Raw genomic sequence first — 22,744 nt, forward strand, 5'->3', positions numbered from 1 at the left:
GTATTTGATATACCCTCTCCTCTCTCGGCACCACTAACTGGGCTGTTTGTAGTTGTAAGGCATCTGTTGATATGTACAAAAACTCGGCTACATCCTTAAACGTGTACAGACATATTCGCATCAGTTTGCTTTAAAAGTCACACTTATCTAATCTCTGAAGGAGCCAGCTGTTCACCCCCATGTTTGGGAAATATAGCAATTTGTGGATCCGCAGGGAGGGGAAAGGGCTAAAATGTCATGAATTACATCAGTGTAGCTTCATTCCATGTATCGGTAATGACACCCTCCCTTGTCTGAACAAGTCACTCCCCCTACTTTACCATAAGTCCCTTTCCCCCCTGGTAGCAGCACATCCCCACCTCACTTACAGCAGCATATCCCTGTATCGCTGACAGCAGCACATCATTGCCTCACTGACAGCAGCAGATCACTGAATCACTGACAGCTGCACAGTGGCGTAACTATCAAAACCGAACCCCCCCACCGAAAATTTCGGCAGCGCCCCCCCCAGTAAAGATAAGATAACGAACACCCAACCCTCCCCCCGCCACTGCTGCCGCCACCCCCGTGCCTTACTTTCCACTGTCCTTCAGTGCCAGGTGTAATGCTTTCCAAAGGTAAGTATGGACCAGGTAGGTAAGTATTTATTTCTTCTTTTCAGGTATTTCTAATCCTTATACTGGTAGTATATATTATATCAATGTCCACAGTTTAGCAAGAAAATTAACAATTTATTCTTTAAAACAATAGATATTATAAAACTTCACAGCAAAATCAAGGTAGGTATTCAACATAATCTACATATCATGTACGATTTAACTACATAAAGGTCAGAGGATGTCACACATACCCCCTCTGAACATTTGTGTGTCCCCACGCATTCTAAAACATTTTAATATAATTTTGTTATATCAATAAACAAGTACAAGTACTTTTTATTACTACTTTCAATCTCTGTACCTGGAAGGTATAATTCCTTTAGTGCATCTCTCTGACCTAAGTACAGGGGCAACATTGGCGAGGTCACCATTTTCTCTCATAACATTATTACTGGTAACCTCCCCAGATACACTTGCAACTTCATTAAGACAAGGATTTTTAATTTCTTCAGACCCCTTGTCCAAGAATGTATTGGTGCAGCTGGCGGTACCTTTTGTTACAGGCCAGAACCATGTCATGACATTATCAAAGGAGTCCCACTGCTTGTTGAAATCTTTAAGATTTATTTCTGGCGTCAGTTCGGATATCACTTCATCTGTATATCTTTAGGCGGAGCCATGCATTTCTTTAATTGACTTCTATTAACAATCCAGAATCCTCCTGTTTCCTCACCCACTTTGATGATTTTTAAAGTGTTGACATAGGGTTGTTGTATATCAACAACTTGATACGGTGTTATTGTACAGAAATGTGATCTCAGGCAACAGGGTTGGCCACTCATTTCTTTCCGGCAAGGGAATAGCTCTCAGCATCCTGATTAAAGTCTGGTTTGATCTTTCACAGAGGCCATTACACTGGGGGTAATAGGCTGTCGTGTGCATTTTTTTACATCCGTATAAAGCATAAAGTTCTTGGAAATGTTTCGACTCAAAGGCCGACCCTTGATCTGTGAGTCCATAGGGTCGGATGAAAGCTCGCCATACTATTTCAGCAGTTACTTTGGCAGAAACGTCTTTTACAGGAAGAGCTACCACAAATTTAGAGAAATGGTCGACCATAGTGATAGCGTACTGATAGCCGGAACTACTAGCCTCTAGTTTGACATGGTCAATAGTTAACAGTTCTAAGGGTTTGGTGGTCACAATGGGATGTAGGGGGGCTCTTTGCTGATTATTGGGTTGATTCTTTGCGGCACAATTTGTGCAGTGGGCACACCAACTCTTAATATCAGCTTTCATGCCGATCCAGTAGAAATGTCGTCGCAGTAATACTTTGGTTCTTTAAACACCAAAATGTCCTGAGCAATCATGACACATATGCAGAAGCTCATCTTGCCTTCCCCGGGGAATAACAATCTGTGTCATAGGGCAATGGGTCCGTGGATTTATTCCATGTTGTATCAAGAGTCCTTTCTGAATTCTCAACTTTTGCCGTTGCCTCAACAACTTAATGCGTTCCAGATCCTTTTGCTCTCATTCTTCCTTATTGAGATTCTTATCTTCCCACAGAAGATCCTTCAATCGGGACAGCAAAGGATTCTCCAATTGTAATTGCTTCCATTTACTAGTAGACTGAATTACCTACGGATGAAATCTTCTGAATCAAGTCTGTGTTGCAATTTAACAGTAACAGTCTTTTTGGTAAAGGCAGAATGGAAAAGAGGCATCTCCACTTCCTCCCACTCATCCTTTTCATTTTCTGACTCGGAGGGTAACGGTAATCAAGATAAGGCGTCGGCGTTCACATATTTTTTTCCACTCCGGTATTTGATAGTGAAATCAAAATTTGCCAGTCTTGAAGCCCATCTCTGTTCAATGGCGCCTAATTGAGCAGTTGACAAATGCGCTAGAGGGTTATTGTCCGTATATGCAATGAAAGAGTGGCCCATTGGCGTAGTAAAAGCATTTTTCTCTTGGTCATCCTGAGTCACTTGAATTTGCCAATAGCCGCTTGTCAGGTCCAAGGTTGGGAAATAAGTCACTTGTTTGAAGACTGTAAGAGATTCTTCAATCCTAGGAAAAGGATATGCATCTTTGTGTGTCACAAAGTTGGAGAGTTCCATCCTTCTTGTTCCCTAAGACAACAGAAGAAGCCCAGGGACTATAACTTTTTCTTATGACACCCGCTGTATCCATTTCTTACAGCATTTCGCGAACAGGTTGGTACAAATTTGGAGCTATCGGTCGGTATCTCTGTTTAATCGGAGGCACATTCCCAGTAGGTATCTGATGTTGGATTTGAGAAACTTTGCCCAGATCAGTGGGTCCTTGACTGAAAGTTACTGCATTCTTCTTGACGACTCTGAGTAATCCTTGTTTTAATTCTTCTGGAGTAGTGTCATCTCCAATTTGGATCTCTTGCCACCATTCAGAATCTTGGTCGATGGTAGAGATTCCAGTAGAATTTGTACAATTTTGATTCACACTAACAGGGAAATCTATCACGTTCATAGGAGTGATCCACCTCAAAGCTCAGTTTCTGTAAAGATTAACAGCATAATCATGGGGATTCATTATCCTGACCCGCACTCTCCCTTCTTTAACAGTCACTAACGTTCGAGCTATGATGATATCATATATCATATATAGTATGATAAGGTTCAACGACAGCATCTTATGGTCTCCCTCTAAACCCACATCTTGCTTTTCCCCAGATTATAGTTTCAGAATTAGGCTGTAACATGATGGGTTTCCGATCTGTCACTTTCACTTTACTCACACCTCCATGCTAATTTGCAAGATGTTGTTGTCCTTGAATGACTCGGATGGTTTTGTATAGTACTCTTTGTACAACTGGTGAAACATGAGACATTTCAGCTTTCAGTGCAGCAATTAATTATTCTGGACAGTTCTGTATAACGTTCATTCCCACTATCATGGCAGGGACTGAAGGATCACTTACATTTGTGACAATACATCCTTGGCCCGGCAGAGTTGCTTGCCCACTCTGTAAATCTATTTCACAATACCCGATGCATCCAATGTCTTGTCCATTACTTGCTAAAAGTCTTAGCCACACAGGGGGTGGTGGTATCATTTCCTTGAATCCCCAATGTTTTTGAAAAAGGCCCTGTTGTATGGTGGTTACTTGGGATCCCGTATCCAATAAAGCTAGGAATTAAATTCTTTAAATTTTCACAGGTATGACAGGGCAGTGTCCGATGTAACAAGGACACCATTCTTCTGGCGAGGGGCCTGAATCGGTTACTGCCCCCAAGGATCGGCCTCCATCCCCAGGGTTGGTGGGTTTAAAGCTGCTTCACTTTGACACACCCTTTCAACATGTCTGCATTGTCCGCACTTTCGACAAATAGGCCGACCCTGCGGGTCAAAGCGATCAGTGGATCTTCTTCCCCTTCCCACTGCGTTTTCTCTCCATTCTTTCGATCCTGACCGATTTCTGGAACGCCAGCTATTTTCTGGAGAGTTCAAAGTACAGACTTCTTTTTCCTTTCGATTCTTTTTTCAAATACATCATCACTATCATCGACTTCTTCCTGATATCCCGGTAATTCAGGAAAATGTACCTCAGTCTGGTGTATAGTCTCCATTAACTTGATGGCCGTCTCTTTAAATTCTGCGAAAGTAGGCAAATTATTCTGTAGTCTCAACATTTTCAGTTGTAATTTTATGCCTTTGTTGTTGACTCCTTCTATTAGTTGAGTGATTAGAGTTTCATCTTCCGATTCATCTTCACCACTAGTTCCTTTAATGTCATGTAATGCTTCTTGTAAGCTCAGAGCGAAGTCTCTTAGCGATTCCCCCAGGTCTCTGTTTCCGATTGTAGAATCTGGACTTCCTTTCAGATAGTGTGCTGGTATCAAAGATGGTAGTTAGCTTTCGTAGAATTTGTTCAGCTGTCTGTTTCTGACTGGCTGGCCACGACGACACTTCCCTTGTCGCTGCCCCCTTTAATTGTCCTTTTAAGATTTCTATTCATTGCTGGCTTCCCGGCTGATACAGATTGAACACAGATCTAATTGTTTTCTTGAATTCTTTGAAAACACGCCCATCTTTATCTTTTCCTTCCCCTGAGTAAGTGGGAAGCCATGGGGCTCCAAAGTAATATGGGAGTGTAATAGGATTTGTACTGGTATACATGGGTTCAGTCTGTGCACTTGATGAAACGCCATTAGCCTGTTCCTCCAACAGGAAGGAACATGAATGTCATCCTCGGATGACATTGTATCCTGCTCGAGTGATGCCAAATGTAATGCTTTCCAAAGATAAGTATGGACCAGTTAGGTAAGTATTTATTTCTTCTTTTCAGGTATTTCTAATTCTTATACTGGTAGTATATATTATATCAATGTCCACAGTTTAGCAAGAAAATAAACAATTTATTATTTAAAACAATAGATATTATAAAACTTCACAGCAAAATCAAAGTAGGTATTAAACATTATCTACATATCATGTACATTTTAACTACATAAAGGTCAGAGGATGTCACACCAGGGACCCGCAGCTGGCTCCCCTCCTGGCTTCTGTTGGTATGAAAAACGGACCATACCAAAATGTCCGCCCACATACAGCAGACAGTATCAGATAGCTGACATTTTATGATGGTTCATTTCAGCAGAAGCCAGGAGGGGAAAGCTATTTGCACATTGGGACACTCCATTAATGCAGATAATAGCTCAGGGGGTCAGCAGCATGCTCTTCTCACTATTAGGCTAAAATGCAGAAAATGACATCACATCAGCCCCGCTCACTTCTTACAGAACGATGACTATCGGTTTGATTTTCCCACCCTGCCCACTTCACTAGGAGATCCACCCATGTTTCCAGAGTGTCTGTGGGATTACCTGAAAAATCAGGAGTCACATGGAGCTTCTAATACACCTTTCACATCGCAACTAATTACCAGGTACAAGCCGGTTTCTAGCCGATGGGAAAGGGGTTACCGAGTACCGCAAACGGGTAGCAACACGGCAATAAGAACCGGTAAGAAGCAGAGTTGTTACCGGTTCGTTGCCGTATTGCTGTGTGTTGTGAACAGGTTATATGGGTTGAGCAACCCTTTTCCCGTTCACGCTATGGAGGAGGCAGCACTTGGAGGAGCACCAGCTCTAAGCACTGCCTCCTCCCCCGATGATGCGCCGGTTCACTATTTGCAGTGTGAACAGATCGCACGTGCAGGGTCGCACCGGGACTGAACCATTTAAAAGTCCCGGTGCGACCCTGCATTTGCAATCTGAAAGCAGTATTAGAGAGTAGTACCACAAGCATGATTTGCATGATTTGTATACAGTATTTAATACAAGCTGTGTATATCCATTCTTTGGGGGGCATTATTTGTGAAGGTATACAATGAAGAGTTAAGGAAATATATAGCTTCCGAACACATTCCATTTATCCAGTCTATTTGTAACAAATGAGAGTGCATGTCATCTACTCCTGTTATAAATGACCTGTTAATAATTGATCACACATGAGTAGCACATTGTTGTCAACAATTTATTTGGAAACAATCTTTATTACATTTGGAAAGTGTTTTCTAATGGAAATTCTATTACACATAAATACGCCCTGAGTTTATTTACTTACCATAATGGTTTGTTTTGTGCAGATGTTGTGATACGTGTTTACAATTTGTCAGGCCTCTGTCATAATAGGGATTCCCACTACATAATAGAGATCCACTCACTGCCGCACTCTCATATTGTATTAGTGATATCAAATCATGTAGTATATTATTATATTGTCACATACAGGCAAGATTTCTAGGGATAATCTCTTCTAAATAATATTTGTATAAACTTGAGAATTATAAGGATTTATAGAACCCCTGCTTTATATTGGTACAGATATGAGGGGTGATATTTAATAGGATGAGAGATTCAGAAAGTGAGAGATTTGGGAAGAAATCTCCAGGTTTTTTAAAGCGGCAATCATTTACACTGCAAAATCAAATTGGTTTTGCAGTGTAAATGATTGCCGATTAAAAAAACTGGAGATTTCTTACCAAATCTCTCACTTTCTGAATCTCTCATCCTATTAAATCTCACTCCAGTTGTTAACTTCGATATCTATGACTAGTTATATATCCCCCTGTCTGTCTTCCTTTACTCGCCCCCTTCTCTCTATTTACCTCTCTATCCCTGACACCCCCTCTCTCTATCCCTGACACACTCTCTCTCTCACTCACCCACTTTCTCTATCCCTGATTCCCTCCCCTCTCTCTATTCATGACGCTCTCAGTTTCTCAACCCCCCTCTCTCTCTCTCTATCCCTGATACCCTCCCCTCTCTCTATTCCTGACACTCTCTCTTTCTCACCCCCTCTCTCTCTATCCCTGACACTCTCTATCCCTGACACTCTCTCTCTCTCTCTCTCTCTCTCTCTCTCTCTCTCTCTCAATCCCCCTTTCTCTCTTCCTTCTCTCATCCCCTTGTCTCTCAGGGCCAGATGTACTAAGCTTCAGCTCTTGCCTGACATTTTTCAATCATAGTCTGTGACATGGCAGGTGGGAGCTGATTGGTTGGCTGTTTATCCCTTTCCCTTTTATCACTTTTTAAGCTTAGTACCTCTGGCCCTCTATCCCCTCTCTCTATCCCTGACACTCTCTCTTTCTCACCCCCTCTCTCTCTATCCCGGACACTCTCTTCCTCTCAAACTCGAACACTGGCCATTATTCTGGTTCACTCGCAAAGGCAAATTCCTTCTCAAATGGACAAAACCATGTGCACTGCAGGTGGGGTAGATGTTACTTGTGCAGAGAGAATTTCATTTGGGTGGGGTTTTACTACAAAGTGAGATCTACAGTATATTGCAGTGTAAAAATAAAGCACTCAGTATTTTCCCTGCACAGAAACAACACTCTCCGCAGAAGCGCCACACAATTTTTAGTTGACTCTTGCTGTTCCAGGAGGGCAAGCAAGTCCGATGTTACTTTATCATTGCTTTAGCAATTTTTTTTTTAACCCCTTCCTGACAGAGCCAGTTTTTGCGTTCCTGACAGAGCCCTTTTTTTCAAATCTGACATGTCTCACTTAAGTGGGGATAACTTTTTTTTGCTTTTACTTATCCCAGTGATTTTGAGATTGTTTTTTCGTGACACATTGTACTTCAAATTAGTGGTAAATTTGGGTCGATACAGTCTGTGTTTTTTTGTGAAAAATACCAAAATATCGTGAAAAAATGGAAAATTTAGCGATTTGCAAAATGTTAAATTTTCTGCTTGTGAGACAAATAATCTTACCACTCAAAATAGTGAATAACTAACATAGGCCATATGTCTACTTTATGTTGACATCATTATTTCAACTTCCTTTTAATTTTTTGGGACACTAGGAGGCTTACAATATGAATAGCAAATTCTCAAATTTTCAAGAAAATTTCAAACACTGATTTTTTTAGGGACCAGTTCAGTTCTGATGTAACTTTGAGGGACTTGTATGTGAGACACCCCCATAAATGATGCCATTTCAAAAACTGCACCCCTCACAGTATTCAAAACAGCATTTTGGAAGTTTGTTAACCCTTTAGGTGTTTCACAGGAATTAAAACAAAGTGTAGGTGAAATTTCAAAATTTCTTTTTTTTTGCAGATTTGCAATTTTAATACATTTTTATAAGGAACACAGTACATTTTACTAGAGAAATGTGACTAAAAATTGATTCCCCCAATTCTTTTGTTTTCATAAATATCCTATATGTGGCCCTAGTGTGCACGGTGACCAAACCACAGGCTTCATAATAGAAGGAGCACCTACTTGATTTTGGAGCCTCCTTTTTATGAGATTATTTTTTAGGCACCATGTAGGTTTCAAGGCACCATAAGATGCTAAAAGTTAGGAACCCCCCCACAAGTGACCCCATTTTGCAAACTACACCCCTCAGGGAATTCATCTAGGGGTATAGTGTACATTTCAAACCCCCAGGGGTTTCACCAATTGTGGTACAACTGGGCAGTGAAAATGAAAAATTATTTTTTTTACACAAAAATGCAGTTCTGGCTCCAAATTTGTCATTTTCAGAAGGTATGAAGGAGACAAAGCACCCCAAAATCTGTGCCCCAATTTCTCCCGAGTACGGCAATGCCTCACATGTGACCAAAAAATACCAGTTGGGTGCATGGCAGGACTCAGAAGGGAAGGAGTGATTTTTGGATTTTGCAGCTCAGATTCTGGTGGAATTTTGGTGGGTGCTATGTCGCATTAGCAAGACCCCCCAAGCACCAATACAGTGGAACCCCCCCACAAGTCACCCCATTTTGCAAACTACACCCCTCAGGGAATTCATCTAGGGGTATAGTGTACATTTCAAACCCCCAGGGGTTTCACCAATTTTGATACAAGTGGGCAGTGAAAATGAAAAATTACATTTTTTTACACAAAAATGCAGTTCTGGCTCAAAATTTTTCATTTTCAGAAGGTATGAAGGAGAAAAAGCACCCCAAAATCTGTGCCCCAATTTCTCCCGAGTACGGCAATGCCTCACATGTGACCAAAAAATACCAGTTGGGTGCATGGCAGGACTCAGAAGGGAAGGAGTGATTTTTGGATTTTGCAGCACAGATTCTGGTGGAATGAATGGTGGGTGCTATGTTGCACCAATACAGTGGAACCCCCCCACAAGTCACCCCATTTTGCAAAGTACACCCCTCAGGGAATTCATCTATGGGTATAGTGTACATTTCAAACCCCCAGGGGTTTCACCAATTTTGATACAAGTGGGCAGTGAAAATGAAAAATTACATTTTTTTACACAAAAATGCAGTTCTGGCTCAAAATTTTTCATTTTCAGAAGGTATGAAGGAGAAAAAGCACCCCAAAATATGTGCCCCAATTTCTCCCGAGTACGGCAATGCCTCACATGTGACCAAAAAATACCAGTTGGGTGCATGGCAGGACTCAGAACGGAAGGAGTGATTTTTGGATTTTGCGGCTCAGATTCTGGTGGAATTTTGGTGGGTGCTATGTCGCATTAGCAAGACCCCCCAAGCACCAATACAGTGGAACCCCCCCACAAGTCACCCCATTTTGAAAACTACACCCCTCAGGGAATTCATCTAGGGGTATAGTGTACATTTCAAACCCCCAGGGGTTTCACCAATTTTGATACAAGTGGGCAGTGAACATGAAAAATTACATTTTTTACACAAAAATGCAGTTCTGGCTCAAAATTTTTCATTTTCAGAAGGTATGAAGGAGAAAAAGCACCCCAAAATCTGTGCCCCAATTTCTCCCGAGTACGGCAATGCCTCACATGTGACCAAAAAATACCAGTTGGGTGCATGGCAGGACTCAGAACGGAAGGAGTGATTTTTGGATTTTGCGGCTCAGATTCTGGTGGAATTTTGGTGGGTGCTATGTCGCATTAGCAAGACCCCCCAAGCACCAATACAGTGGAACCCCCCCACAAGTCACCCCATTTTGAAAACTACACCCCTCAGGGAATTCATCTAGGGGTATAGTGTACATTTCAAACCCCCAGGGGTTTCACCAATTTTGATACAAGTGGGCAGTGAAAATGAAAAATTACATTTTTTTACACAAAAATGCAGTTCTGGCTCAAAATTTTTCATTTTCAGAAGGTATGAAGGAGAAAAAGCACCCCAAAATCTGTGCCCCAATTTCTCCCGAGTACGGCAATGCCTCACATGTGACCAAAAAATACCAGTTGGGTGCATGGCAGGACTCAGAAGGGAAGGAGTGATTTTTGGATTTTGCAGCACAGATTCTGGTGGAATGAATGGTGGGTGCTATGTTGCACCAATACAGTGGAACCCCCCCACAATTCACCCCATTTTGCAAAGTACACCCCTCAGGGAATTCATCTATGGGTATAGTGTACATTTCAAACCCCCAGGGGTTTCACCAATTTTGATACAAGTGGGCAGTGAAAATGAAAAATTACATTTTTTTACACAAAAATGCAGTTCTGGCTCAAAATTTTTCATTTTCAGAAGGTATGAAGGAGAAAAAGCACCCCAAAATCTGTGCCCCAATTTCTCCCGAGTACGGCAATGCCTCACATGTGACCAAAAAATACCAGTTGGGTGCATGGCAGGACTCAGAAGGGAAGGAGTGATTTTTGGATTTTGCAGCTCAGATTCTGGTGGAATTTTGGTGGGTGCTATGTCGCATTAGCAAGACCCCCCAAGCACCAATACAGTGGAACCCCCCCACAAGTCACCCCATTTTGCAAACTACACCCCTCAGGGAATTCATCTAGGGGTATAGTGTACATTTCAAACCCCCAGGGGTTTCACCAATTTTGATACAAGTGGGCAGTGAAAATGAAAAATTACATTTTTTTACACAAAAATGCAGTTCTGGCTCAAAATTTTTCATTTTCAGAAGGTATGAAGGAGAAAAAGCACCCCAAAATCTGTGCCCCAATTTCTCCCGAGTACGGCAATGCCTCACATGTGACCAAAAAATACCAGTTGGGTGCATGGCAGGACTCAGAAGGGAAGGAGTGATTTTTGGATTTTGCAGCACAGATTCTGGTGGAATGAATGGTGGGTGCTATGTTGCACCAATACAGTGGAACCCCCCCACAAGTCACCCCATTTTGCAAAGTACACCCCTCAGGGAATTCATCTATGGGTATAGTGTACATTTCAAACCCCCAGGGGTTTCACCAATTTTGATACAAGTGGGCAGTGAAAATGAAAAATTACATTTTTTTACACAAAAATGCAGTTCTGGCTCAAAATTTTTCATTTTCAGAAGGTATGAAGGAGAAAAAGCACCCCAAAATATGTGCCCCAATTTCTCCCGAGTACGGCAATGCCTCACATGTGACCAAAAAATACCAGTTGGGTGCATGGCAGGACTCAGAACGGAAGGAGTGATTTTTGGATTTTGCGGCTCAGATTCTGGTGGAATTTTGGTGGGTGCTATGTCGCATTAGCAAGACCCCCCAAGCACCAATACAGTGGAACCCCCCCACAAGTCACCCCATTTTGAAAACTACACCCCTCAGGGAATTCATCTAGGGGTATAGTGTACATTTCAAACCCCCAGGGGTTTCACCAATTTTGATACAAGTGGGCAGTGAACATGAAAAATTACATTTTTTACACAAAAATGCAGTTCTGGCTCAAAATTTTTCATTTTCAGAAGGTATGAAGGAGAAAAAGCACCCCAAAATCTGTGCCCCAATTTCTCCCGAGTACGGCAATGCCTCACATGTGACCAAAAAATACCAGTTGGGTGCATGGCAGGACTCAGAACGGAAGGAGTGATTTTTGGATTTTGCGGCTCAGATTCTGGTGGAATTTTGGTGGGTGCTATGTCGCATTAGCAAGACCCCCCAAGCACCAATACAGTGGAACCCCCCCACAAGTCACCCCATTTTGAAAACTACACCCCTCAGGGAATTCATCTAGGGGTATAGTGTACATTTCAAACCCCCAGGGGTTTCACCAATTTTGATACAAGTGGGCAGTGAAAATGAAAAATTACATTTTTTTACACAAAAATGCAGTTCTGGCTCAAAATTTTTCATTTTCAGAAGGTATGAAGGAGAAAAAGCACCCCAAAATCTGTGCCCCAATTTCTCCCGAGTACGGCAATGCCTCACATGTGACCAAAAAATACCAGTTGGGTGCATGGCAGGACTCAGAAGGGAAGGAGTGATTTTTGGATTTTGCAGCACAGATTCTGGTGGAATGAATGGTGGGTGCTATGTTGCACCAATACAGTGGAACCCCCCACAAGTCACCCCATTTTGCAAAGTACACCCCTCAGGGAATTCATCTATGGGTATAGTGTACATTTCAAACCCCCAGGGGTTTCACCAATTTTGATACAAGTGGGCAGTGAAAATGAAAAATTACATTTTTTTACACAAAAATGCAGTTCTGGCTCAAAATTTTTCATTTTCAGAAGGTATGAAGGAGAAAAAGCACCCCAAAATATGTGCCCCAATTTCTCCCGAGTACGGCAATGCCTCACATGTGACCAAAAAATACCAGTTGGGTGCATGGCAGGACTCAGAACGGAAGGAGTGATTTTTGGATTTTGCGGCTCAGATTCTGGTGGAATTTTGGTGGGTGCTATGTCGCATTAGCAAGACCCCCCAAGCACCAATACAGTGGAACCCCCCCACAAGTCACCCCATTTTGAAAACTACACCCCTCAGGGAATTCATCTAGGGGTATAGTGTACATTTCAAACCCCCAGGGGTTTCACCAATTTTGATACAAGTGGGCAGTGAACATGAAAAATTACATTTTTTACACAAAAATGCAGTTCTGGCTCAAAATTTTTCATTTTCAGAAGGTATGAAGGAGAAAAAGCACCCCAAAATCTGTGCCCCAATTTCTCCCGAGTACGGCAATGCCTCACATGTGACCAAAAAATACCAGTTGGGTGCATGGCAGGACTCAAAAGGGAAGGAGTGATTTTTGGATTTTGCAGCTCAGATTCTGGTGGAATTTTGGTGGGTGCTATGTCGCATTAGCAAGACCCCCCAAGCACCAATACAGTGGAACCCCCCCCACAAGTGACCCCATTTTGCAAACTACACCCCTCAGGGAATTCATCTAGGGGTATAGTGTACATTTCAAACCCCCAGGGGTTTCACCAATTTTGATACAAGTGGGCAGTGAAAAAGAAAAATTACATTTTTTACACAAAAATGCAGTTCTGGCTCAAAATTTTGCATTTTCAGAAGGTAAGAAGGAGAAAAAGCACCCCAAAATCTGTGCCCCAATTTCTCCCGAGTACGGCAATGCCTCACATGTGACCAAAAAATACCAGTTGGGTGCATGGCAGGACTCAGAAGGGAAGGAGTGATTTTTGGATTTTGCAGCACATATTCTGGTGGAATGAATGGTGGGTGCTATGTTGCACCAATACAGTGGAACCCCCCCACAAGTCACCCCATTTTGCAAACTACACCCCTCAGGGAATTCATCTAGGGGTATAGTGTACATTTAAAACCCCCAGGGGTTTCACCAATTTTGATACAAGTGGGCAGTGAAAATGAAAAATTACATTTTTTTACACAAAAATGCAGTTCTGGCTCAAAATTTTTCATTTTCAGAAGGAATGAAGGAGACAAAGCACCCCAAAATCTGTGCCCCAATTTCTCCCGAGTACGGCAATGCCTCATGTGTGACCAAAAAGTGGCAGGACTCAGAAGGGAAGGAGTGATATTTGGATTTTGCAGCACAAATTCTGGTGGAATGATGGTGGGTGCTATGTCGCATTAGCAAGACCCCCAAAGCACCAATACAGTGGAACCCCCCCACAAGTGACCCCATTTTGCAAACTACACCCCTCAGGGAATTCATCTAGGGGTATAGTGTACATTTCAAACCCCCAGGGGTTTCACCAATTTTGATACAAGTGGGCAGTGAAAATGAAAAATTACATTTTTTTACACAAAAATGCAGTTCTGGCTCAAAATTTTTCATTTTCAGAAGGAATGAAGGAGACAAAGCACCCCAAAATCTGTGCCCCAATTTCTCCCGAGTACGGCAATGCCTCATGTGTGACCAAAAAGTGGCAGGACTCAGAAGGGAAGGAGTGATATTTGGATTTTGCAGCACAAATTCTGGTGGAATGATGGTGGGTGCTATGTCGCATTAGCAAGACCCCCAAAGCACCAATACAGTGGAACCCCCCCACAAGTGACCCCATTTTGCAAACTACACCCCTCAGGGAATTCATCTAGGGGTATAGTGTACATTTCAAACCCCCAGGGGTTTCACCAATTTTGATACAAGTGGGCAGTGAACATGAAAAATTACATTTTTTTACACAAAAATGCAGTTCTGGCTCAAAATTTTTCATTTTCACAAGGAATGAAGGAGACAAAGCACCCCAAAATATGTGCCCCAATTTCTCCCGAGTACGGCAATGCCTCACATGTGACCAAAAAATACCAGTTGGGTGCATGGCAGGACTCAGAAGGGAAGGAGTGATTTTTGGATTTTGCGGCTCAGATTCTGGTGGAATGAATGGTGGGTGCTATGTGGCATTAGCAAGACCCCCGAAGCACGGTGAAATTATGAACCTAATATTCCATAGATGTGTGGTATATTTTAAAACACTCCTTTATACATAGGCCGGGTTTGTCGGGGCAAGTGTCACACTGGAAAATAGTTTGCTTTCTTATTCCCTTTTTATAGCAAACTTTGCACCTTTTTTGTGTCCTGCCCTTTTTTCCAGTGGAGGGGATTTCATCAGGAAAATGCTGCCCTGGTACAATACGGGGGCCAGTACTAGAAGTACTGGGGCCCTCTGCCTGCTGGTTCCCAAATATTAGGCCCTTTATGACTTCCTCTTGAAAGTGCATAAATGTCCCCCTCTGGCCGGTAGAACGGAATAGCACGTAAGCGTTATACAGTGCCATCTGGATGATATACACGGCCACCTTCTTGTACCAGATTTTTGTTTTCCGCAGGGCACTGTACGGCTTCAGTACCTGATCTGAAAGATCCACTCCGCCCATGTACCTATTGTAATCCAGGATACAATTAGGTTTTGAGGTGTGGGTACTGGTACCTCGTACAGGGACGGAGGTGGTACTGTCTCCGTGAATTGTTGTCAGTATAAGGACATCCCTCTTGTCCTTATATTTGACCAACAACATATTTTCGGTGCATATTCCCCTGCTTTCACCCCTTCTCATTACTTGGGCAATGTGCGTTTTTGGGAGGCCTCTTTGGTTCTTGCGCACAGTACCGCAAGCTGCTGTACCTCTTGAACCAAGGGCCTTAAACAGGGGGATGCTGGTGTAAAAGTTATCCACATAGAGGTGATAACCTTTATCCAGGAAGGGGTGCACTAAATCCCAGACAATTTTCCCACTAACACCTACGAGGGAGGGGGGGCATTCTGGCGGTTCAATTCTTGAATCCTTCCCTTCATAAACCCTAAACCTGTGGGTGTACCCTGAGGTGCTTTCACACAGTTTGTACATTTTTATGCCATACCTTGCCCTCTTACTGGGAAGGTACTGGCGGAATTTAACCCTTCCTTTAAAATGTATAAGGGACTCGTCGATACAAATAAATTTTTCAGGGATGTACACCTCTTCAAATTTGGCACTGAAATGATCAATGACCGGCCTGACTTTGAATAGCCGGTCAAAGGTGGGATCATCTCTGGGTGGGCACTGTGCATTATCGGTGTAATGTATAAATTTAAGAATTGTCTCAAATCGAGTCCGGGGCATGGCCATACGGTAAAATGGAGTACTGTACAGAACATCTGTACTCCAATATTGCCTAATTTCTGGCTTTTTTACTATGCCCATATGAAACACCAGACCCCAAAACGTCATCATCTCTACTGCATCTACAGGGGTCCACCTAGCAAATGATGACGTGGGGTTTTGAGCAATAAACTGCTGGGCATATAAATTAGTTTGGTCCACCATTAAATTTATAAAATCATCAGAGAAAAATAATTTGAAAAAGTCAATTTCTCTGAGACCTGTGGAATCAAATTGGATTCCTGGCATGGCCAAAAACTCAGGAACCTGGGGCTCAAAATTGTCTGGTGGTGGGGTCCATACGAGATCAATTATTGGGGGGGGGGTCTCAGCTGCTCTACGGGGGCGTCTTTGAGGGGGTCCCTCATCACCAGAGGAGGAAGAGGAGCTTAAGGCGAAACCTTCAAATTCCCCGCTTGCATCACTGGCTGTGTCAGAGTCAGAAGCAAGCAGGGCATATGCCTCCTCCGCTGAATACATTCTCCTGGATGACTGGGAGGACATTTGGGAGGACATTTGGGAGGACATTTGGGATGCCATTTTTATTTTTGTGTTACTGGTAGTGAAATGTTTCAACACGTGTATAGTGTAGGGGGGGGGTACAAACTTTATTTCAATCCGGGGGGTATGTAGTGTGTAGTGTGTATGTGGTGCAGAAAAAAAAAAATACTTTATACCAATAAAAAAAAAAAAAATGAAGGGGTTAAAAATAAAAAATTTAAGGGGTTAAAAAAAAAAAAAAGGTCCTGCGCCAAAAATTGAGCACAGATGTTGGTCAGTAACGTCTGTCACTGAACAGCGCTCAAAGGCAACAGGAATTTGATCAAAAAAAAAAAAATATAGATCAACCCTGTACCGAAAAAGATGATCAGTGATGTACGTCACTGATCAGCGCACAGCGGCCACAGGACACCCACAAAATCACAGTGTGTGTAAAAAAAAAATTAAAAAAAGACCCCACAGCACACACACAAAAAAAAAAAAGGTGATCAGTGATGCGACACTGATTACCAGTGAGGTGCAGCAGGTGCACAACCTTTGGTGCAACTGACAGGTATATATAAAAAAAAAAAAACCTCTGTACCCCCAAAAAAGTTGCTGATCACCTCAGATATAGTGATCAGCACAAAAGGCGGGGGCAGCAGACAAAAAATTTAGCACTCTCTATCACTCTCTGTCACTATCTCTCTCTATCTCTCTATCTCTCACTATCTATCACTCTATGACACTGCAGCAGCAGCACTGACAGGTATATCTATATATAAAAAAAAACCTGCGCCCCCAAAAAGTTGCTGATCAGTTAATTTATACTGATCAGCACAAAAGGAGGGGGCAGCAGTCAGTTATATCAAAAATATATAGCACAATCTGTCACTATCTCTCTCTATCTCTCTCTCTCTATCTCTCTCTATCTCTCTATAACTATCACACTGCAGCAGCACAAAATATAGCACTCTGTCACTAGGCCTCTCTATCTATCTCTCTCTCTCTATCTCTCTCTCTCTATCTATAACTATATCACACTGCAGCAGCACAAAATATAGCACTCTCTGACACTATCTCTCTCTCTATCTCTCTCTATCTCTCTCTATCTCTCTCTATCTCTCTCTATCTCTCTATCTATCTCTCTATCTAGCTAGTACACTACAGCAGCACAATTTCACAGGAAGGCACAAGTAGCAACAGGATCCAGGAAGCAGTGTTGAAGCAGCGATCAGCACTCTCTGACACTATCTCTCTCTCTATCTCTCTCTATCTCTCTCTATCTCTCTATCTCTCTATCTCTCTATCTATCTCTCTATCTCTCTATCTATCTCTCTATCTCTCTATCTATCTAGCTAGTACACTGCAGCAGCACAATTTCACAGGAAGGCACAAGTAGTAACAGGATCCAGGAAGCAGTGATGAAGCAGCGATCAGGTAAGTATGGAGCAAGCTATGGAGCAAGGTTCTGGTCAGTATGGCGGCAGGGAGGTACGGTGACCGCACTGCACGCTATTCCAGACCGGAATGGCGTCTGCAGTGCAGTCACCGTTAGTTTAAATCCCCCTCCTTGGCTGTGATTGGTCCGTCGGTCCGACGAACCAATCACGGCCTTTGGGGGCGGGCGGGGTGCGGTGGGGTGACACCAGTGTCACCCTTACACCCCGCGGTGATTGGTGCTGTACTTTACAGCACCAATCACCTCTGATCCCGTGTCACCGGCGAACGTTATTCGCCGGTGACACAGGAAAACGCTGTAATTGGCTGTTCACACTGAACAGCCAATCACAGCGATCGCCGACGGGGGGGCGGCATCGCAGCCCCCCCTGGGCATGCACGGACATGTCTGCTGTCAGGGACAGCAGACATGTTGAAACTGTCACCGCGTCTATAGACGCGGTGACAGTTAAATGCCATGACGTACATTTACGCCATGTGTCGGGAAGTACTTCCCGACCATGACGTAAATGTACGTCAAATGTCGGGAAGGGGTTAATTACGTTTTTCTTCTTTGCAATTCTTTGTGATCTGCTTCCCCCTCACCTCTTATATTTCGGTACCCCCATTTCACTACTAAAAAGTAAAAATCCAATACAATTTCTATAAAAAAAAACAGTTACAGTTTTTTTAAGAACTCTAAATAAACTCAAAAGGATATAAATGCCAGTACAATATATTAGTGATATAAATTTATTTTTGGATCATTTTAGAATTTTGTTTTCGATTTGGCTTTTTCTAGAAGTACCTATATATAGAATTCCTTTCGAGAAATTCAGAGGGATTATATGAATTTATTAAAATACGTGAGATGCTTTCTTTAAGAAATGGATTACATAGCCACTAATTCATATAAACCATGCTGAGAATGGTATGCAGGCTTCCATTGTATGCTCTAAACCATAGGCCCTGTGATCTTCATCCTGCAATGTTCACGGGGACAGGCATAGCACATTTTTAAGGATTAGGACTTCACGTTTAACAAATTCAGTGTGCCTTTTGGTGGTAAATACCTTAAATACCTTAAATCTCATCAAAGGGCACAGCTTTGTTCAAGTCCCAGCAGAAAATGTAATGGTTAAAAAGATCTCTGGAAAAAAAAGACTAATACCCCTTTCACACAGAAAAATCCCAAAAACCCAGGTATTTCCCGGATACAAAAACCCGGGTACAACTAGGCAGCAAGGGGCTGACCCCCTTTCACACAGGAGCAAAAACCCGGGTATTTCCCGTGTCGACCCCTTTCACACAGAAGCCGGATTTTTCCTGCAAAACTCTGTGTGTCATAAGAAAAGGACAGTTTTAAAGGCACACAGAGATGAGGTCATCAAAAGTGGGAGGTGTCTGCTCACTGGATTGCATTAAACATGGCTGACAAGTTGCAGAACACCCTCACTATTAACCTAAATACTATGACACAGTAGAAAAACAAGGACACATTGGTTGTATGTTTGAAAGAACTGGTTTTATTTTTCACAAAATGTGTTTTATGCAGTTCACTTTAAATATAAAATGTTTTCAAATATAAATCTTTAGTGGTCATAAATATCCTTACAACACTGAAACGACATTGAACTATTGCAACACGAGGTACAATATGTATTTAGCATAGGTATACTATCAGTGGTGGGTGAATAGGTTGTGCTGCCATCCAAGCTGGTATAGTATAGGGGAGACACACACCTAGTCCGACTGTCCAGCAGCCACACATTTTCATCCGGCACTGTATATATAGATAAACACTTGTATTTGCAATTTTTGGTACCTGTAGGGCACAGGTCTTCAACCTGTGGCCCTTCAGATGTTGTGGAACTACATGTCCCCGCATGCCCTGAGTTTTTTTGCCATCCAACTATAGGAAAAAATGTGGCAATGCATGGTGGGACATGTAGTTTCACAACATCTGGAGGGCCACAGGTTGAAGACCTGTGCTGTAGGGCAATTCTAAACACTCTGGCTCCTGCCGGGCAGTGAAAACCCGCACGGCCAGGAATCTGTGCCGCACACAGCAGTTTACAATGATGGGATCCGGCTGAAACCAGGCGGGCTGGGTGAATGGTCACATCTGTGCCCATTATTAACTACGGTGTGTGTCACGGCTTCCTGGCCGTGCGGGGTTTCGCCATCCGACAGGAGTCGGAGTGTGTGAAATAGCCCTTAGTACACCCAAAAAAAATATAAATATATAAATATAAGCCCCAAACAGGGAATTTTTTTATTGCCTTAAAGATAAAGAAGAAGGCACACTGTGTACACATTATAGATTATGTTCAGCCACATATCTAGAGTATACTCTATTTGTACACATTTAAATAAAAAAAAGTTTGAGAACTTTGATTTAGCTCCAAACTGAAGAACCAAATGAGCTTTTTTGAGGCTCATAAACTAAAGAACCATAATACTCTACTGTGTGCATCAAAATGGAACACAGCATTTAAAGGCCCTTGTAAGTGCCACTTTTTAACCAAGAAAAATTGAACGAGGCCAGAAAAAATAGAAATAGAACAACCATATAGCAACATTACTACAAATGCCTGTAGGCAGTGCTGATTACAGTGCTAACAGGAGTGTTATGATTACTAGCATTCACTGAATCATCAGCATAATTTTTCACATTGCCATATTGCCTACTACATCCTGTGCCATTGACAGTATCATGCACTGTCTCCTGTGGACTGGTATTGGCATGTGGCCTACTTGGCTGTGTGGCATGTGAAAAATTATTGCCCATGTTTTCAGTATAACTACGCCCTTGGCCCTGCACAGTAGTTTGGCTTGAATTTGAAGGCATAAATGTATGGCCTCTGTGTGGTGGATTACAATAATCACCCTCAGCGTACGGACTACACAGCTTGTAAGGGTGCGGATTCTGTAATGTAGACACCATATTGGAAAGGAAGGTCATCTGTGCATCACGATTTTCTCGCGCTATGCGTTCGTGCAGACCCACCAACTGTGTGAGAAAGGAATCTTGCAACTGTCTCTCGTTGTCAAAGAAGCGCTGTAGTCGGGCATCCTCTTGAGTTTGAAATTCAAGATCGGACTCTCGGAGATGATCTACCAGGATTCTTGACATTGAGCGCGTAGCAAGCTCCATCTTTGACGGTTTTTTCTTCCTTGCAGGTACATCAAATACTAAAAAAAAGGAAAAATCATTACAATCCAATAGCGCCATGCCAGTATATATATATATATATATATATATATATATATATATATACACTACTACTACTGGTTCCCACAATACCCCTCTCCAGGGCACACCACATGTGTGCTGTAGTAGTGGGTGCGTGGTTGTTACCTGTGTTACTGTGGGACTACAGGTCCCAGCAAGCCTGCAACACATGCTGATACTTGGGAGAACCACAGGTACTAGCATGTGGGGCATTAAAGGCCTGCTGATACCTATAGCCCCCTGTACATCTATTAAAATAGATACACAAACAATACTTGAAAAACTTACTGTTACGACGCAACGTTGGGGTCTCAGTCTGTGCAGGAGCGGGTGTCCCAGATGGGGTAATGGTGCTGGCTCCACTGTCGTCAACCTCAGCCTCTATTGGATCAATTGTGTCCTCCATGGCAGCAATAGGATCAGGGATGCTGTTGTCTATGCTGTCTTCCAACTCCATTATAGGTGGGCAAGATGGGCTGCATTCTGGAGTTATGCTCCGTGATGAAGCTGCACTGGATGATGATATGGCAACAGGGTTCACCAGGGCAGAATTGCCAAAGACCTCGTTACATTGGTCGAAGTAAACCCATTCCATCCTCCCAGCACCACTTTTCCTCCTGTTGTTGTCACAAACTTTGTTGTAATACCTGCGCAGAGCTTTTAGTTTGTTGACCACCTGCTGCTGGGTGCGCACAATGCCCCTTGAAGTGAGGACCTTGGCAATATTGGTGTAGACTACAGCGTCCTTCACTGTGCCAGTAATCTGTTTGCGGATTTCTTCCTCCCCTCTGACACTGAGCAGCTCACGGATCTCCTCATCTTTCCAGTGCGCCATGTCCTCTGCCACGTGCGCTCAGCCAATCAGGGAAGCTGTAAAGATCAGCCAATCACGCAGCACCATGCTGCACAGCCAATGAACATGATTTTTCAATAGTCGGGAGAAAAACACGGGTCGGGACCTTTCACACAGCCGCAGACACGTGTCTGACACGGGAAAAACCCAGGTAAATTACTGGGTCGAAGTCCCGGAACTTTAGACCCGTGTTGACCCTTTCAGACAGAAGAAAAACCCGTGTCGACACGGCAAGAGCAGGGAAATTACCGGGTCTTTTTTTCTGTCTGAAAGGGGTATAATCAGGTTTTTAGACTTGAAGGGTGACATTCTATGGTTTGACTTAAATGCGCATGTTTTTTTTGCGCACCACATCGCCGCAAATCGCACTTTTAGAAATCGCACTTTTCTGTCAAAATTCGCATATTTAATGTGATGCGTTTTTGAGGCTGAAAAGTGCGAAGTGGTGCGATTTGCGGCGAATTGGTGCGCTGTCTTTAGTCCTGAAAATGTGCGATTTTCATGTCTGAAAATCGCACGTTTTCAGGAAAGCGCAAATTATTAAAAAAAAAAACGAGCGCGGGGTCCCCCGCCCGAGCATAACCAGCCCCGGGCTCACTGAGCCGGTGCTGGTGACATAAAATCAGGGTCCCCGACGAATAGGGGTCCCCTTGTTTTCATGAAACCAGCACCAGGCTCAAGGTCCGGCGCTGGTTCCCAAAATACGGGGGACAAAATGACTAGGGGTCCCCCGTATTTTAAGAACCAGCACCGGACACAACCAGCCAGCAGGGTAATGCCACAGCCGGGGGAAACTTATTATATAAGCTCCCGCGGCCAAAGCATTAACCCCCTGGCTGGTCAGCATGGGCAGGGGTCCTGGGGAAGTGGGGACCCCCCCAAATGAAGGGGTCCC

General features: G+C 43.1%; 1 protein-coding gene across 1 annotated transcript; it reads right to left on the reverse strand.

The window, feature by feature from the left end:
- Positions 1–4,087: 4,087 nt before the first annotated feature.
- On the reverse strand, positions 4,088–22,111 carry LOC146062880 (uncharacterized). The gene is made up of 3 exons (XM_083174885.1): positions 21,285–22,111; positions 20,651–20,956; positions 4,088–4,473 (listed from the first exon to the last, which is right to left on the reverse strand). The coding sequence occupies exons 1-3, from the start codon at positions 21,829–21,831 to the stop codon at positions 4,088–4,090; spliced, it is 1,239 nt and encodes a 412-aa protein (XP_083031011.1). The 5' UTR covers positions 21,832–22,111.
- Between the last annotated feature and the right edge of the window lie 633 nt (positions 22,112–22,744).

The sequence above is a fragment of the Crinia signifera genome, chromosome 3 (assembly GCF_055691185.1).
Source record: "Crinia signifera chromosome 3, ASM5569118v1, whole genome shotgun sequence".
In the NCBI taxonomy this organism is placed as follows: domain Eukaryota; kingdom Metazoa; phylum Chordata; class Amphibia; order Anura; family Myobatrachidae; genus Crinia; species Crinia signifera.

What these genes read in the sequence shown, in the direction of transcription:
- LOC146062880 (XM_083174885.1), bottom strand. Translation starts at nt 21,831, where the DNA reads ATGGCGCACTGGAAAGATGAGGAGATCCGTGAGCTGCTCAGTGTCAGA. An exon ending in CCCAACGTTGCGTCGTAACA is followed by an intron (nt 20,957 to 21,284) that starts GTAAGTTTTTCA and finishes CCTTTTTTTTAG; the next exon opens with TATTTGATGTACCTGCAAGG. An exon ending in GTGTAGTCCGTACGCTGAGG is followed by an intron (nt 4,474 to 20,650) that starts GTGATTATTGTA and finishes CTTTGATACCAG; the next exon opens with CACACTATCTGAAAGGAAGT.